This window comes from Cydia fagiglandana, chromosome 6 (assembly GCF_963556715.1).
Source record: "Cydia fagiglandana chromosome 6, ilCydFagi1.1, whole genome shotgun sequence".
Lineage (NCBI taxonomy): Eukaryota > Metazoa > Arthropoda > Insecta > Lepidoptera > Tortricidae > Cydia > Cydia fagiglandana.
In genome coordinates this window covers 12,442,218-12,461,142 of record NC_085937.1, presented here as the reverse complement: position 1 = coordinate 12,461,142, position 18,925 = coordinate 12,442,218, and the positions used below count along the sequence as shown (strand labels likewise).

The following is an 18,925-nucleotide window of genomic DNA, read 5'->3' as shown; positions in this document are numbered from 1 at the left end:
CTTCGACGTCACCTGAGCCTAAAACCGCGGGCCAGTCGTAAGCCCGCAAATCTCTGTTAATTGAAGAGTAGTCAGCGCGATAAAATGCAAATATGGTACGCTTAGCGGTAGTAAGTTGTTGGAGTTCCACAAAAGACATGGTTATGCATAATGCTTTATGGTACGGGTCCTCGGGAACTAGTGGGTCGATACACGGTGATACCGAAACATAGTCATTTGAGAATACTAAGTCAAGAATGCCTCCGTGAACATTTTTAATTGAACAAAATTGCTGCAGATTGCAAAAACTGAAGGTATCCAGAAAATAACTTATATGGTCGCCGGAGGCATTCGATGGTTCTAACCCAGATTCAGATTCAGACCACTCTATGCAACTCATATTAAAATCACCGAGTATGAGGAATTTATCGGCCTGATAATTGTTTACTATTGACTCAACCTGGTCGCAAAAATTACCTAACTGATCTGCAAACGAGTTGCCCATATTTTCATTGCATAAATAAATAGTGCAAATATTAAGTTTGAAGGTTAGCTTACTGCGAGGGCAGCGTAACGTTAATGATACCCACATATCCTCGGCCGACGATTGCCAGTCCGGGACACTTGTGGCTAAAATACTACGTTTAATTGCAATAATCACTCCGCCCCCGCGAGATTGCTGCGTCAAATTGTAGTCACGGTCGCGACGCCACACACAATAACGATCATCGAATAGTTCGTCATCTCGAATACCGTCACATAGCCATGATTCAGTTAGGGTGATAACATCGTAGTCACTCATTCGCAAATTTCTACGGAATATGTCAGTTTTAGTCCTAAGTCCCCTCACGTTTTGGTGATAAACACTAAGGCAGGTAGCAACTGACACGGTAGGACAATAGCAAAGTAGATAGATAACTAAAGGTCTCAAATTTAATTAAAACTAGTAAGTACACACTCCACAATAAGTAATACGGAAATAGGTAGGTTATCTCATCAATCCGTAGCTGTAAGCAATAGTTAAGTTCACATTTACTCCTTATTTCATTTCCTCCTTTAAGTTTACATTTATTCCTTATAAAATTACTCGCAAACATAAACAGAAACAAGTCCTTTATAACAGATAATACTCGTAGTAGGTAACTAACGATCGCGACCTTCCCGCACGGACGCTCAGCCACAATGAGGCGAGCTAGACCAGCGACACTCAAACTGTTGGTAACAAAGTCACGTAGCGGGTCGACGGGCTGGTAGTACAAATTAGTTAAGGCGGTGCACAGTTTCAATGAAGCCTCGAAAGTTCTTCTTCCGTTCTCACTTGTAGTACTGGCGAAGAGTCGGTTTTCCGAACGTGAATCTTTCCGTGCTTCACCCACACATATTGAAAATTTTTTTCCTTTGCCACAGCCTTTGTCTTATTCAGGAGTATCTTATTCTTCACCGTCAGATGATCGTTGACATAAACCCTGCCGGCTCCCTGGAAGCCGATATCATCGAGGGTGATGGTCTTGCAGATGCGACACGCTGCGATGAAATCCTCCTTTGTGTATCTGTTCGTGAACGATACAATAATCGACTTTTGCCTGGACGCATTTTCGCCACGTGATGGCACTCGGGTTATATAATTCACGCTGGTTTTGGGCACTGTGTAGGTCACCTTTGTACCGATCCGTTGCAAAATCTCAAAGAGATTTTCATTGTTCTTCAGGGGTACTCCTTTTATTTCGACATTGTTGTATCGGAGCCATTGGTCTTTTTCGTTGAGCTCAACCTCAAGGTTAGATATCCGAGACTTAAGAGCACCGTCATCATTAGAGGCCTCAACTTTTTTGAGGCGATCTTCGAACTGTGATAGTTTTTTAGAGGTGTTAGAGTTCGACCTCTTAAGCTCGGCGATGTCCGTTTTGATTGCTTGGATATCAGCAACAACCGTAGATAAGGGAGCCAACTGAGCTGAAATTTTGTGGATTTCTGACATCACATCGTGCAGCGTCAGAGATGTGGTCGCAGCGTCGACAGCGGCAGCCACGGCAGCCGGCTGCGAACCAAGGCTTGGTTTCTGAGTAGTTTTACAGCCTGCACAGCGCCATGTGGCTTGGCGATCACCCAACTTACGAAAGCCTGCTTCCGTTATTCCAGAGCAAGCGTAGTCGAAGCTCAGAAGACAAGCTGTGCACTTGATAGGGTCGGACACCTCTTCACCACACCTCCCACAAATAGCCATCTTGCAAATTGAATAAGTCTCACGACGCACAGTTTGAGATACACTGGTTGATTCCAATCGTCAAAGCCGGTTCACAGATATAATAGTTACTCGGAATTAGCAACAGCTGCTTGCATCTGCTACGCTATTCGTAGTAGCGGCGTAGCACTCGTAGGCGATGTTTTGTCTCGCTCAATAAACCCGCTAGGGGAGCACCTTATGATCCTGATAGGTAGATGAGACAAGGATAGTCCGATTTTTGCGACGAACTAGTCGGTAATGTTATTTTATTTACACTTGTGATGAATTGTTTGCACAACGGGCGCGTCCGTCCCCCTCGGCTACGCACGCCAGAACTGGCTGTATAAGCCTAACATAATAACAAAAATAACTCTTCGTCATAGCTGTAGATACAATTTCTAGTCGACGATCCATTAAAAAACGTAGAAAACTTGGGAAAGCGTGGTATCTGGCAACACAACCAATGAGTATTATATTTGAGACACGTTTAAAGACGCTCAAACTATACAAGATTTCAATTATTAAACGCTGATTATTGGGTCAGTCCGGCCGGATACTATAATGGCTGTACATTATAAAAGCTGTCAGCTGTTATGTATGTAAATTAGCATTCATTTCATGGACTTTTCGTTATACTTTCAAAAATGTGTAAACAATGTAGTAAATTAGCTTCTCTATTGGAAGTTTGAATTTTTTGGTAATTAGAATTACGCTCGGTACTGATTACGCTCCATATTCAGATTTCATCATGAACTCCGCTGAATACTTATCTAGGTATATAAAAAAATTGGGTGAGTAACTTACAGTTTACCTTCTGAGCATAAAGTTCTGTAAATTCTAATTTCGGTGTACATATATGTTAAAATGTCTTTTAGGTCATCCTTTAAGGGAGATACGTGAACGCTCACTGCAGTTATTGATCGCTAAACTGCGTTTGGGTTGGGAGATTGAGGATGAATTATCTGGTACGCGTGAACTTTTGGAGGCTTTGCTGTCATGGTTCCATGTTCAAAACCCTACGCTCCAACGAGAAGCACTACAATTATTACTTAATACTTCAAAGGTAACTATCGTAGTATAGATATAAGTTAAAATTACATTATTGTACCTATTTTAGGGTTCCGTATCCAAAAGGTAAAAACGGGACCCTATTACTAAGACTCCGCTGTCAGTCTGTCACCAGTATCTCTATCTCATCAACCGTGTTAGATAGGCAGTTTAATTGGTTGTCTATTTCTTGATAAAATTATTATTTAATATTTTATTTTACTTGCTCAAGTTGGGCATCAACTGCAAAGTTAGGGTTCCCTATGGTAGATACTTTTGCCAAACCTGATTTTCAATGAACTGTATCATTTATAATGGGGTTCGGACATGATGATGATAAAAGTATTAAAGTTATTATAAAATTAATGTTTACTATATGTAATTCTTTAATTTATAGACAAAAGCAGGTAATTATATAGTCAAGGAATATGGAGTTAAGAGATTTCTATCTAAATTGGACGCCCTAAAGCATAAAATAGACCAAGATGCTCGCGGCACCTATCAAGAGCTGATAGAAAGTATCCAGTTCCTCAATACAGTGGAAGAGGGGAGCAATGTGGATGTACCTCGCTTAACTATACCTTCTGTTACTAGGTAAGCAATTATTAAACTGGTGGCAAGCCTACAAATTGCAATTAAAGTCTTAATCATTAACCTTGTGCCGCCCAATGTAAAAATAAAGTAGGTAGCATTTCATTTGTCTCGTAAAATTTTCGAACAAATGAAAATGAACCCAATTGAAAATACAACAAGATTCTAATTTCCTTGGCTATAATTTTGTATGGTGGGCGGCACAAGGTTAAAGAGTACCATCACCCTTACCTGTACATTGGTAGACCTTATGCCTTTTGTAATAAGGTCCACCAATGCACACTTAGGAGTAGGGCTCCTGATATCCGTGATACACGCCGATCCGTAGCTACGGGTTCTTAAGCCCGGCGGTACTAAGATCACGAATTTCACGAACACGGCAAGGTACGTACCTCGTACCTGCGTTCGCGTCCGGATTCACGTGACACGCCGTGACACGCCATGATACGTAGCCCGTACCTGCGTGAGCTTCGGGCTCGGTTCCGTTGAATACTTATCGCACGTCTCGTAGGTTCGACACGCCCGGGAGAAAAATAAATAAGGACTAAGTATGTAATATTATTGAATTGAGTTACCACTTATTATTATTATTTGTATCTCCGTTTTAAAACTCTCGGGTCTTTCGAGCCCGGTCATTTATAAGGCGTGCGTGGGGATATGGATCCAACACGTAGAGGCCGTTTGGAGAGATTTGATGTCATGTAGAACGCCTGCTGGAACCCATTCACGGGTACATCAATAAATATCCGTGAACCGGTTTCAGCAGGCATTGGAAGCTATTGTAAAGAATATGGTCAGAATACTGGTCTATGGTTTAAGTTTGGGTGGAAAAAGACTGGGCTATTGCAAAGAAGTCCGGACACCTGCCATAACACTGTTTGCACAAGTTATCGAGACAGGTGGTGACTCGCCACTCGTTAGATGGGCACCTGATGCGCCATCGTAAAGACGGCCAGGTGCAACACCGACGTGAGCGGCTCAGGGGTGTCGAGAGGTGGTGCTGCGCTTTCTCCGAAGTTACTCGCGGCGTTATGCCCTTTAACACTTCCAACCCTGGAGCATATAGCTCTAACGACTCCTCTCTGGACGGCCAATGAAGGCAAGCCAGAGCTGAGAGTCCTGCGGGTCCCCTTGGGGTCCACTCCGGCCGACGAAGACACGCCGGAGACGGAGACCCTGACCGACTCTCGGGAGCACTCGGGTCCGTGGGGTCGTTACTCCCCAACAGCTCGCCACAAGCTGCCCTGCGGGCTTATTATTATTATTATTATAGCCTCTTTATTTCCATAACTCTTTTTTAGTTTCTGTTAAAATATGTTTTTATGCTGTTGTTTCTGTTGTTTTTCCTCCTTTCGTGAGGTATGGATCCCGTTTGGGTAAAGGCCTCCTCCCATTTCTTCCATAAATGTCTGTGTTTGGCATTGTACATCCAGTCTTTTCCTGCAACCTCTACTATGTCATCAGTCCACCGTTTGACTGGTTTGCCAACTTTCCTCTTGGCTGGTAATGGTCCTTTCCATCTTGTTGTTAGTGTTGTCCATCTGTCATCTGTATATCTTGAAATATGTCCTGCCCATTGCCATTTGAGCTTAAGGGCTTGTGTGAGCGCATCTTTGACGTTTGTTTTTATTCTTATAGTGTCGTTTTTAATTTTGTGCATTTTGTTTATTCCCAGTATGCTTCTTTCCATGGCTCGTTGTGTAGTGTTTATTTTTTGTTTGATCTTGTTGGTGTAAGTCCACGTTTGACATCCGTATAATAAACTAGGCAGAAGGCATGTGTCCATTACTATTCTTTTTATCTTCATACTAAATTTTCCTTTCAGAATTTCTTTGAATGACCAAAACTTTCGCCATGTAATATTTTTCCTTCTATCTACCTCTTCCTCGTTATTAGTCCGTGAAAAGGAAATTTGCTTGCCCAGGTATATGTATTTCTTTACATATTCAATTGTATTTCCTTTTACATTGATGGGGGTGTCAAGGCTATTAGTCATTACCTTCGTTTTGCTTCTGTTCATTTGTAAGCCTACTTCATCGCTTTCCTTGTCTAGTGTCTGTAACATATTTTCTAGTTGTTTAGCTCTTTCTGCAAATATGATTATGTCATCTGCAAACCGCAGGTGCGTTAGGCGACATCCATCAATGTTAATACCATATCCAGTCCAGTTTATGTTTTTAAAAATATTTTCTAGTACGGCAATGAAAAGCTTGGGTGACAGAGGGTCGCCTTGCCTTACTCCTCTTTCAATTTTGATATGATCTCCTCTTCTTTCAAGTTTAACTCTGCTTGTGCTATTTGAGTATATGTGTTTGATGATATTTATGTATTTCTGTTCTACTCCTGACACTTTTAGTGCGTTCCAGATTGAGTTGTGACTGATGCTGTCAAAGGCTTTGCTGTAGTCAACAAAAGCAACATATAGTGGTTTCCTGAATTCATTAAATTTTTCAATTAGTTGTTCCACTACATGTATATGATCGGTTGTGCTAAAGCCTGAGCGGAAGCCTGCCTGTTCTCTTGGTTGTGCGGTGTCGATTTTTATAGCAATTCTTTTCAGTATAATCGATGTGAAGAGCTTGTAGACACTTGTCAGTAGGCTAATGGGTCTGTAATTTCCAATATCTAATGGGTCTCCTTTTTTATATATTAGTACTATATCAGAAGAGCACCATTGTTTTGGTACTATTTCAAATTCTAGTATCATATTAAATAGCTTTTTTAAGTGTTTAAGTAAAATTGGAGCTCCTAGTTTAAGGCAGTCATTTGTTAGCCCATCTGGGCCTGGGCTCTTCTCATTTTTCAGTTTCTTTATGTGAGAGAGTACTTCATCTTCATCAATTGGTTTAACTATGTTGCACCCATTGCTGGTGATATTGTGTTCTTGCTGTAACGGTGTATTTTCTTTCTTGCTGTAGAGTTCTCTATAAAACTTAGTTGCGTGTTCTAATATCTCCTTCCTTGATTTGGTCTCGCCTGAGCTGTTCTCTAATTTTTGTATCCAATTTTTATGTAGAGACATTTCCTTGTAAGCTCTTTTGGTACTTCTGTGTGTATGTATGTTCCTTGTAATTATCTCTTCCCTGTAATTGTTGTAGTCCTGTTTTATTGCTTTGTTAGTAATTTTAAACATTTCAGTGAGTTCCTTTTTTTGATCTTTAGTTTTGTTTTTAAGTTGTATTAATTCTGTGCGTTTCTTGATTAGTTGTTTTGTGTGATTGCTAAGTATTGTATGTTGTTTCCTTCTAGTTTCTTCGTTAATTTGTAAGCTGCGCAATATATTCTCTTCCAGGTAGTTGTAATATGTTTGAACACTTCCCGGCACATTGGTTAATTCATCGCTAAGATTTGTTTTTAAATTTTCTATATATTTTTTAATTTCGTCATCAGTTTTAGGACTTATTATCTGGTTTTTATAATTTTTTCTGTTTTTACTTTTATGACATAGACTGAATGTTGCTCGAAGTAGTCTGTGGTCTGAAGAGAAGTTGACTTTGTTTAAAACTTCCATGTTTTTTACCATATGATGTTTGTTAGTCATAATAAAATCTATCTCATTTTGGATTTTTTGGTTGGGAGATGTCCATGTCCAACGCTTACTGCTTTTTTTCTTGAAGAGTGTATTGATGATTAGTAAGTTGTGTTACCACTTAGTATATTGAATACGGGACTTTCGCCGGACAAACATTTACGTGTGAATTAAACTTAAATTGTATTTTTTACATCGATTTGAATATAATGGTTATATCTAAATAATTTATGGGGTTATTCTGTTTTCTGTATAATCAGCTATTGATTTTAGTCAAAACTAGCGACCTGCCCGTTGCATTGCACTATATTTATATTAAAGTAATGAAACGGAATTAGAGCTATGAATAAAAAACTCACGATACATTTTTATTCGTAGCTCTTAGAGACCGCATCGTATCTATCTTCACTCAACGTCGCGGGCGGACCGAACCGGCGTGTTCTTAAGATACGTGAAGCCGTGATCACGCCTACACGGATCTACACGGATTCACGTACCCTAATTTCACGTAACCGAATGTCACGTGCGGAACGGACCAGAAAACCGTTGCCGTGATTCACGAAACCGGGCGCACGGCTACGGGTTCACGAATCACGGACACGACCGCGAGCCCTACTTAGGAGTGTTGCTGTTTGTACATAATATTTATGTACATAATGAAGTAAAAAGTATGGTTGAGTTCACAACTTATTGCTGGAATGTTGGCTTGTAAATAATTTGTATTTGTATAGGCTCTTCTTCTGAACTTTGAACTATTTGCTTGGATTGATTTTTAAATGAAGTCTCATTGTTCAGTGTGCCTGTTGGCAAAGGCCTCCTCCAACTCTTTCCAGTATTTCCTCTGCCTGGCCAGTCTTGTCCAGAGTGGTCCTACAGTAGTTATTATTTCATCCTCCCATCGTTTGAGTTGTGAGCCTCTAGACCTTGACCCGTCTCTTGGGTGCCACATAAGGATATATGTTTGTGAACTTGACTGTATAATTGAGGCTCTTCAAGCCATCGAAACTAAGTATTGTATTCTAAAATGTCAGAAAACAGCATCTGAGCTTTTTGCAATTCCAAAGATTGTTATTTCTATTGAAATTGGCTCCTCTTGTGAAAAGTTTACCATCCTTGTGGTGCTTCTATACTACACTGATTGTTATATTTAGCTATATATAGTACAATAGTATCATGTTGTCCCTGTCACACAATGTAATATGTATAATGATATATAACTGCTAGTGTGGAAGCACCATTAATAAAATTAGCTTATCACTTGGCCCCCATAATGCAGTGAATGTGTTAATACACGTGTTATAATTTAACTTATTGTTATGGATACCTTATCTTGTTGCAGTAATAAGGTTTACATTTAGTCAGCTGTGTTGACTTAATCTGCAATTACTTTTTTCAGTTCGGAAAGTGATAGAGATTCAAACCAGGACTATTTGACAGGCTTGAGAAATGATTACCAGTCATCAAGAGATGGTTCCATATCTAATGAGGATCCTGTCAATGTGTAAGTATTATTATCCTTTCTTTTTGGGTAGCTATGGCCATCTTTAACTTACTCCTAAATAGTCCGCCATTACTACCATAATCGCGCTTCATGTTCGCCACTGCATTTCCATTCCGGTGCCTGTGCCGATGCCGGTTCGGTTGCGGTGGGTGTTTTGGAGGTTCCAGAACAAACTCCGCCTCAAGAGCAGACTATTCAGAGGAGCTATCTCTCTGTCATTTAAATATTTTTTAATTTTAAGTTTTAAGAATTTATTTGTACGAGCAATACGGGCCTTGTTCCTTGTTGTGAATCAAATTTTTTATAAATATTTCATTAAAAAATTTCAGGTCAAAAGAACATGATGGCATCCGGTTACTTCTTTTTCCGTGGGTACAGCTGACGTCATCTGACTCCAAAACTGTGATGCTGGTCGAAGATGCCTTGAAGTTGGTGAAATCTACACGGCGTTGCTGTCGCTTCATCTGCGACGTGTTTCTGAGGGATTTCCCGCCTGAAATATTTCTGAATCGACCGTCAATTGTTCAGGTATATTTAAAAAATATTCACTGCCAGTGGCGAGCCTTAGGGCTGATTTAGACGGCGTGCGAACTCGCATGCGAGCTTCATTACGTTTCGGTTTTTGATCGGTGAGTTGAATTGGACGTAACCAACAGTCCGCAATGTAACTAAAATCGCACGCGAGCTCGCGCGCCGTCTAAATCAACCCTTAAACTCGCGACACTGAGACACCAACTTACCTCTCTACCAACATCTTACCATCACATCTTAACATCTAGTAAATACCAGCTTGTATTATGAACAGAAGGCTTACTTTAATCAAAACATTAATCTTAATCTTAACCATCCTAAACTTCTTTGGAAAAACCTTAAGGAAAACATATTACCCAGTTTCAAAAACGAAGCGGACATACCAAAACAGTTTGATGACCCTACAGCTATGAATATTACTTTTCTAGATGTACCAGGTAATAATATACCAAATTGGGATAGCATAATGCATTTTAGGAATAGCTTATATGGTATTTCATCTTTCCAACTATCTACTGTAACTGAAAGCGTCGTCAGTAAACTACTACTTCACACTAAGTCTAACGCTATTGGTTATGATGGTATTAATTTTGACATGATTTTGACGACGCTTCCACGCACCTTGGGTGTCATCACTGATTTAATCAATTGCTCTATTACTACATCCACTTTCCCATCGTTATGGAAGACAGCTGTTGTACGTCCTATTCCAAAAACAAATGATCCAAATGACCTAAAAGATTTTCGACCTATAAGTATATTGCCTTACTTGTCAAAAATTTTAGAGAAAGTGGTCTATGACCAAGTATCCAAGTACTTGGAATATAATAACATTTTACCCGAAATGCAGTCGGGCTTTAGGCGAGGACGTAGCACTAGCACAGCGCTTCATGATGTAGTAGACGAAGTTCTAGCTGGCCAAGACACGGGCAAAGGCACTATTTTGGTGCTGCTTGACTTTTCGAGAGCTTTTGACTGCATTAATATTCCACTTCTTTTGGCAAAGCTACATTATTATGGTTTTAATTACCGCACTATCGAATGGTTCGAGAGCTACTTTAAGAACAGGAAACAGTTGGTCAAAATAACTCGTAGTGACGGTAGCTCTATATCATCTGAGCCAATACCTGTGACAAGAGGCGTCCCGCAGGGTTCTATTTTGGGTCCCTTGCTCTTCATTTTGTACAGTGCCGACATCATCCAATGCATTAATCATTGTAAATACCAGTTATATGCGGATGATCTCCAAATATATTTTTCTTTCTTTCCCAACGACACGGACTCAGCAGTCGCTAACATAAACTCTGATCTTAAACGTATTTCAGAATGGGCCTCTAAAAACTGCCTGGTTCTAAACCCTATAAAGTCCAAATACATGATCCTGGGTTCACCGCACCAGACAAACTCTATAACAGCCTGTAATCCTGTAATAGAAATGAATGGTATGAATGTGGCTCCAGTTACCGAAGCGAGAAATCTTGGTCTTTTGATGGATAGTAACCTCCGTTTCGAAGGTCACATTGCTGAAATATTCCGGTACTGTATGTACCGTCTAAAAGTTTTATACAACGTTCGTGAATTTCTGAGTGTCGATCTGCGAGTGAGACTATGCGAAGCCCTTATTATATCGAAATTAAATTACTGTATTACTGTATATGGGCCTTGCCTCTTGGCGCGCTCGCAGCGCTGCATTCAGAGGATCCAAAACGCATGTGCCAGGTTTTGTTACAATATTCCCCCGCGGACTCATGTCACTCCATTTATAAATAACGGTAACTGTCTCAAAATGCTACCACGTCAGGAACTAATGTTGGCATGCTTACTGTTTGATGTAATAAACACTCAGACTCCAAGCTATCTATACAAAAAATTGGTTTGGTCAACAAACAGAAGCTGTCACTCAGTTAGAGCCCCGCGTATTCTGATGCTGCAGCCTCAAAAATACCGGGCTGCTGCCTTTAGGGGAAGTTTTAGGTATAGTGCTACAAAGTGTTGGAATAACATACCGCCACCAATCCGTATATTAAAAAGTAAACCTCAATTTAAAAAAAAATTACGCCAATACTTACTAGAAACACAAAAACGAAATGCTTAAACTTAACCCCACCCCTCACACCATTACCTGCCATTACCTGCCGTTACCTACCTATATCTATCGCCGCCTGTCCACTTGCGTTCACATCATATTAATCTTATAATACTTAATTACTACAAGTAAGTATTTAACTATACGTCATGCTTTGTACACACACACACATACACACACACCGTTCCTCGACACACATTATGTATTATTCTATTTTTATTTTTATTTTTTATTTTTTTCAATTATTTATAATATCCACAATTACAATTGTACAAATACATATAGATACATATATATATATATATATATATATATATATATATATATATATATATATATATAATTTTAAATATAATTTTAATTTTAATTATATATATTTCATACATACATCGACCAGCGCTGCACTGGTCGTTCATAACTGTAGGTTTATTTAAGGTCCTGACGGAAGATCAGCGCTGCGGTCTCCGCAGTATTTATGCTGAGTCAGCGCCTATTCTTTACCACAACACATGACCCTCTACTTAAAATATGTCAAATATGTAAATTGCTATTACTGCTATTGTAGTGTAAAATTGTATGTTGCATTTTTCTTTTTTTTTATCTCTTGTCAACTTTCTTTTTGTCTCTTGTTATTATTTATTGTGTCAAAAAGCATGTAAGTTGTGGTTGAATAAAGATTTTATCTATCTATCTATCTATCTACCAAGTCATTTATTTTTATTTTCTAGAACCTGCTTTTGATGGCGGACACCGGACAAGGCGGGCGTCCAAATGAGGTGTTACTAGTTCTGCTGAGTATCACCCGAGCTCTGAATAAGAGGATCTTCGAATTATCTTCTGTTGATTTGGTTAATGATGCATACAAGGTAAATATTTTTTTACGATGCCTGTCTGGCTCTGAAAGTAATAGTAGGTAATTAAAATTTAACAGCAAATTTGTTTGCCCGTTTTTTAATGCTGTTGCTAGGGTTTGCAATCCGGATCCGAAATGTATGAAATTATCCGGATCTGGATCCGGATCCGCGGATCTTCCCATACATTTCGGATCCGTCGTGCAAACCCTAGCTGTTGCTGTACTAATTTATCGCATAAAATAAATTTATTTCATATAGCGGACTGCAGACGGATGTGCGGTATATCGACCGAGTTTTCAAATTTCATTAGTCGTTATACCGCCTACAGTATGTCACCGCGCGCTGTATATCGCCGAGTTACCAATGAAATTGAGTTTTTAAGTGGGTCTAGTTGAGCCCCTTAACGGGTCCTACCCTATGATCTAAACGAGCCACCTATGTTTCCAATGAACATGTTATTAATTGCCTGTTTCATAGATCACGGACTCGAAGGAAATAGACGACGCCATGAACGCAGAACTCCAAGAGCTGGCTGGCAGCAGTTCCCCTGAATTGCAGGATGACACACTAGCAGCTTTGAGACAGTGGCCGGCCCCCTTGTATGCTTTGGAGACTACGCACACGGTGCTTACTATCATGGCTAGGAGTGTTGTGCTGGTTGATCCGGATAATAAAAGCGAAGTTTTGGATGTGGTAAGAATTAATCATGCAGTGCAGTGCCTTCATTTAAATAGGTATTGTAATAAATTTACGATACTGATGACACTTAGGAGCGTCGGCGAGTTTTATATGCTGAAAAAGTTCCTATGTCCCAATTAACTTGTCACCTTTCGCTATTGGGCCCGGGTTTCTTAGCATTTTACTGTTATTTAACCTCTTAACTTAAAAGGTGAAACTAGTATGTACTATGCTCGCGGTCCTACCTTAGTACTTAACTAGTTCGATGAAATATAAATAAAGTTCAATTTGAACACAGCTTTTATTGTTTTACTTCCACCATTTTTAAAACAAAACAAAGTGTCAACTCTATTTCCTACATTATAGATTCAAATTTCACTGGCAAAATTTTTACTAATTTCTTGTATGACTGAGCCTCGAGGGGTTAAATTGATATTATTATTTAGCATAAACTATTATTATTTTTTCAGAAAACGTTAAACACATGCCTCAGCCTAGTGGAGTCCCTTATACAGCTTCTGCTAGAATGTGTGACGGAAAGCTTCTGGATCGCTGACCACACATCTAAAACGCACAGAGACATAGCGCATAAAAGTTGTATGGTCATGAGACTGCTTGGAGATCTGTTGACGAAATACAAGTGAGTCAAAAAAATGTGACCTCGCCGATTTTTAATTGGCTTTCTGATCTAGTATTTCTTCTATGATGACTTTTGAATAGATAGACGATAAAAAGGCAACCATTGTGTTCATGTTAAATATATTGGACATGAACATGATCATACCCTTATCACTCGGATTTTACGGCTTGTTTGAATAAATAGTAACAGTTTCAGTACGAAAAATGTTCCACTTATTCGACTGTCAACAAGGGTAAATTTTTAATAGCATTTTTTGCCACTAGATTATAATAATAATAATACTTTACTTTTATATTTTACTTTTATACTCACATTGTAAAACCCTATAGTTCGTTTTTTTTAGCATTAGAAAGAACTTCGCAGAAGTAAGCTTGTGGTTTCAAATCCGTCACTTTTAGCGGTAATAATTTGAAGTAAATTATATGTATTGACCGTGCTACATTAGATAATTCAATAATTATTAACAATAAAAGAGCCTGATAAAAACTGTACGCTTCCTTCTATGGAGTTCTTTCTAATGCTAAAAAAAACGAACTATAACCTAAGACCCTAATTGAATAAAGAGAATAATAATAATAATATATTCTTTATTGTGCACCACATAATGAAAAGGAACGAAGAACGAGGAAGAAATGAAATGACGAGATGATGATGATGTAATGAAAGGACGAGGAAGGAGGAGGAAGGAAGGAAGGAGGATTATACTGACAACCGGCAAAAAATTACACACTTTTTCCTTGAAAATAACTAGTTCTAGCTTAAGTATATATACTTTTATTTATAGGAAATCGTACACAAACTACCCTGAGCTGAGCCATCATCGAGTAGCGTGGTTCCGCCTAGTAAGGTGCGCAGAGAAGTTGTTGCGCTGGGCGCGGCGCTCGGCCCTCCCGCCTTCCTCGCTAATGGTCGCCTTGCAGGCCGCGCAGCTCGACCCAGCTTTGGAGTTATTCTATCCCAGTCTCAGTGAGGATATTTCTGAGGTTTTACTAGTAAGTGAGCTATATAGAGCATCTAGAGATAAAGCATACTTAAGACATAGATTCGCGGAATGGTGAACCCTAGCCCCAGAAACTGTCATTGAAATTAATGACTAATGACTTTAGTTTTGGACAGGTTTAAATTGTATTAATTATGGAAGGCAGAGGTATTGTTAATTTTATTTTGTGGGTTAATTCCTTCTTTCCTTTCCTTGTGTTATTTTCGCCCTTTTTTAACTTTCAGAATATGAAAATACCTACAAGCAACGAGTTCAAAACAAAATATCAAGAGTTTACTAGGCTTATAGAAGCCATGGATGCGGCAGTTAAATTTATGAAGAACAAAAACTCATGCCGCAGCAGCAAGCAAGTTCTGAAGATTATTAAAAAATCCTTACCGGTTTTAGAAATACATTTGAACGAGAATTATTTGGACGAAGTAGCTAATACACTATTGAGAAAGGCTAGATATATGGACTTGAGCAATGAAGATTGGACTTTAGCTCGAAGTATAGCCCTAAGTCTCATGGCACATAATGTGAATTGGGTTTCTATAAAGTTTTACAATCAAATGGCTGGTATGGTAAAGTCTGTGTTGGTGGATGAAGATATAAATCAGATAGACAGTGAGAAGTGCTTAACATTGCTTGGTGATGTTAGTATTCTCACTGAGATATGTTGTCACGGGATGTCTTCCAACATAAAAGAGGTAAGCCTTTTTCAGATATTATTATAGTGTTTTTTTGTCTCATCTATTTAGTAAAGAGTTATGCAAGAGTACAAGAGGCCAAAGTCTAAATACAGCAACGTCGATTATAGCTATCAAATTCGAGGCAAACATTTTTCTTTAACTTAACACCTCTTCCACTATTGATCACTCTTTACCAATATAGTAAATGAATACGTATACAAACACCAACACTCCAAACCGTACATCGGTGGACCTTATTACAGAACGCATAAGGTGTGTGTGTGAACGCAATGTACAGTTAAGATGTTAAGATGTGTAGTGTGGGCGATGGTTCCTTTGGCTCTGAACACAATACACATACAATTTTTTTTCTAGGTTGAAACCAGCGCTACTGACATTATGCTGTACTTGCTTCGCGGCCGTATGGTTTTGAGTGAGAGTTGTTGGTGGCGGCTTCTGGCGAGTCTATTACCAATGCTACCACTGTTGCATGTCTATGCGGAACATGACACCGAAATTGGTACTGTATTTTATACTATGAAACTTTTTTTATATTACCTTGCTGTTTCTAAGTAGTTTCCTCAATTCACTTTTTGTGGAGTCTGCAATTTTGTTATAAATTAAATTGTGAAATCACAAACTCATTAAAGTATATTTTTACATTAATTTCAGGTCTTTGCCAGGTGTCGTACGTAAATTTTAAGTTATTAATGTTCTATGGCCTACTTGACCTTGAACCCTTATTTCTTAAGAGTGCTATTACATTTCGGGGTTGAGCGAGTTTAGGTATTTTACGCGCTGCGGCAGGCCGTGCGAGCTCAGTATGCCGATCCCTTCTACCACACTCGCACTACAATGATGGATTAAACATTCTTGATCCTTCGCGAAGCATATTGAAATCAACCATAACAACACTAACTGTACTTAACTTTTAAAGTCCTAAAACTGTTATTTGGTAAGTACGAAAATACTAAATGCAGTGCAAATGTACATAGGGGCTGTTCATAAATTACGTCATCTATTTCTGACGGTTTTTGACCGGGGCCCCACCCCTCAAATCATCCAAAAATCATGCTTCGGATGACTCTGTTTCCTCCTACGTCATGCTACCATCATCCGATGTCCAGACCCCCCCCCCTCCTTCCATTTGAAACGACGTAATTTATGAATAGCCCCATACTCGTACTTATGAAGGTATATTACTTGAAAGAAATTATAGGTACTCGCTTATTTACATGTTTCGTCATTGCATTTGGTACCTACAGGTTGTAAAGTTTGTAGCAACGAGGGTTTAAAAACGAACTGGTATGACCACCACCTTAATCATCACCATTATCATCAGATCCTCGGATCTGATGATAATGGTGATGATTAAGGTGGTCACGGATACCAATCAACCATGTAGTAACATGATTAGGCTCGTTTGATTCGTCTCAATAAGATCTTTGACACTGAAGATACACAGGGTCTGATGATGGAGCTGGAAAGTGGCCACGGGTACCAGTCTATCATGTAACTAAACAACTTCGTGTTTGGGCTCGTTTGATTCGTCTCAACAAGATCTTTGACACAAGACAGTACTCAGGGTCTGATGATGGAGCTGGAAGGTGGTCACCATTACCAATCAACCATGCAACTAAACCACATCGTGTTTAGGCTCGTTTGATTCGTCTCAACAAGATCTTTGACTCTAGGTGATACTCAGACTCTGATGATGGAGCTGGAAGGTGGTCACCGGTACCAATCAACCATGCAACTAAACCACTTCGTGTTTGGGCTCGTTTGATTCGTCTCAACAAGATCTTTGACACAAGACAGTACTCAGGGTCTGATGATGGAGCTGGAAGGTGGTCACCATTACCAATCAACCTTGCAACTAAACCACATCGTGTTTATTAGGCTCGTTTGATTCGTCTCAAAAAGATCTTTGACACTAGGTGATACTCAGAGTCTGATGATGGAGCTGGAAGGTGGTCATTCATCAGGTCAGTCATCATTGGTACCGGTGACCACCTTCCGGCTCCATCGTCAGACCCTGAGTACTACCTTGTGTCAAAGATCTTGTTGCGACAAATCAAACGAGCCCAAACACGAAGTGGTTCAGTTACATGGTAGACTGGTACCCGTGGCCACCTTCGAGCTCCATCATCAGACCCTGAGTACTACCTTGTGTCAAAGATCTTGTTGAGATGAATAAACCGTGCCTAAACACGAAGTGATTTAATTGCATGGTTGATTGGTACCGGTGACCACATTCCGGCTCCATCATCAGATCTTGAGTACTATCTTGTGTCAAAGATCATGTTGAGACGAATCAAACGAGCCCAAACACGAAGTGGTTTAGTTGCATGGTTGATTGGTACCGGTGACCACCTTCCGGCTCCATCATCAGACCCTGAGTACTATCTTGTGTCAAAGATCTTGTTGAGACGAATAAAACGAGCCTAAACATGAAGTGGTTTAGTTGCATGGTTGATTGGTACTGGTGACCACCTTCCGGCTGCATCATCAGACCCTGAATACTATCTTAAGTCAAAGATCTTGTTGAGACGAATAAAACGAGCCTAAATATGAAGTGGTTTAGTTGCATGGTTGATTGGTACTGGTGACCACCTTCCGGCTCCATCATCAGACCCTGAGTACTACCTTGAGTCAAAGATCTTGTTGAGACGAATAAAATGAGCCTAAACACGAAGTGGTTTAGTTGCATGGTTGATTGATGGTACTGGTGACCACCTTCCGGCTCCATCATCAGGCCCTGAGTACTATCTTAAGTCAAAGATCTTGTTGAGCCGAATCAAACGAGCCCAAACACGAAGTGGTTTAGTTGCATGGTTGATTGGTACCGGCGACCACCTTCCGGCTCCATCATCAGGCCCTGAGTACTATCTTAAGTCAAAGATCTTGTTGAGCCGAATCAAACGAGCCCAAACACGAAGTGGTTTAGTTGCATGGTTGATTGGTACCGGCGACCACCTTCCGGCTCCATCATCAGACCCTGAGTACTATCTTAAGTCAAAGATCTTGTTGAGACGAATAAAACGAGCCTAAACATGAAGTGGTTTAGTTGCATGGTTGATTGGTACTGGTGACCACCTTCCGGCTCCATCATCAGACCCTGAGTACTATCTTAAGTCAAAGATCTTGTTGAGCCGAATCAAACGAGCCCAAACATGAAGTGGTTTAGTTGCATGGTTGATTGGTACCGGTGACCACCTTCCGGCTCCATCATCAGACCTTGAGTACTATCTTGTGTCAAAGATCTTGTTGAGACGAATAAAACGAGCCTAAACATGAAGTGGTTTAGTTGCATGGTTGATTGGAACTGGTGACCACCTTCCGGCTCCATCATCAGATCAGAGTACTATCTTAAGTCAAAGATCTTGTTGAGCCGAATCAAACGAGCCCAAACACGAAGTGGTTTAGTTGCATGGTTGATTGGTACCGGTGACCACCTTCCGGCTCCATCATCAGACCTTGAGTACTATCTTGTGTCAAAGATCTTGTTGAGACGAATAAAACGAGCCTAAACATGAAGTGGTTTAGTTGCATGGTTGATTGGTACTGGTGACCACCTTCCGGCTCCATCATCAG

At 39.9% G+C, this 18,925-nt stretch overlaps 2 protein-coding genes across 2 annotated transcripts in view; one reads left to right on the top strand and one right to left on the bottom strand.

The window, feature by feature from the left end:
- Positions 1-1,261: 1,261 nt before the first annotated feature.
- On the bottom strand, positions 1,262-2,203 carry LOC134665509 (uncharacterized). Its single transcript, XM_063522484.1, has one exon. It carries the CDS (start codon positions 2,201-2,203, stop codon positions 1,262-1,264), a length of 942 nt encoding a protein of 313 aa, XP_063378554.1.
- Positions 2,204-2,826: 623 nt separating this feature from the next.
- Positions 2,827-18,925, top strand: part of LOC134665246 (rotatin-like) — a 70,593-nt gene continuing 54,494 nt past the window's right edge. Inside the window, exons 1-11 of the mRNA XM_063522131.1 lie at positions 2,827-2,994; positions 3,079-3,266; positions 3,648-3,844; positions 8,767-8,871; positions 9,201-9,399; positions 12,217-12,354; positions 12,820-13,035; positions 13,491-13,660; positions 14,445-14,652; positions 14,885-15,349; positions 15,707-15,851. Coding sequence (XP_063378201.1) covers positions 2,952-2,994; positions 3,079-3,266; positions 3,648-3,844; positions 8,767-8,871; positions 9,201-9,399; positions 12,217-12,354; positions 12,820-13,035; positions 13,491-13,660; positions 14,445-14,652; positions 14,885-15,349; positions 15,707-15,851 — 2,074 coding nt within the window. The 5' untranslated portion in view covers positions 2,827-2,951. The remainder of the gene's footprint in view (positions 2,995-3,078; positions 3,267-3,647; positions 3,845-8,766; positions 8,872-9,200; positions 9,400-12,216; positions 12,355-12,819; positions 13,036-13,490; positions 13,661-14,444; positions 14,653-14,884; positions 15,350-15,706; positions 15,852-18,925) is intronic.

Bases quoted from the DNA above. Each gene is read 5' to 3' on its own strand.
- LOC134665509 (XM_063522484.1), bottom strand. From the start codon at position 2,203: ATGGCTATTTGTGGGAGGTGTGGTGAAGAGGTGTCCGACCCTATCAAG.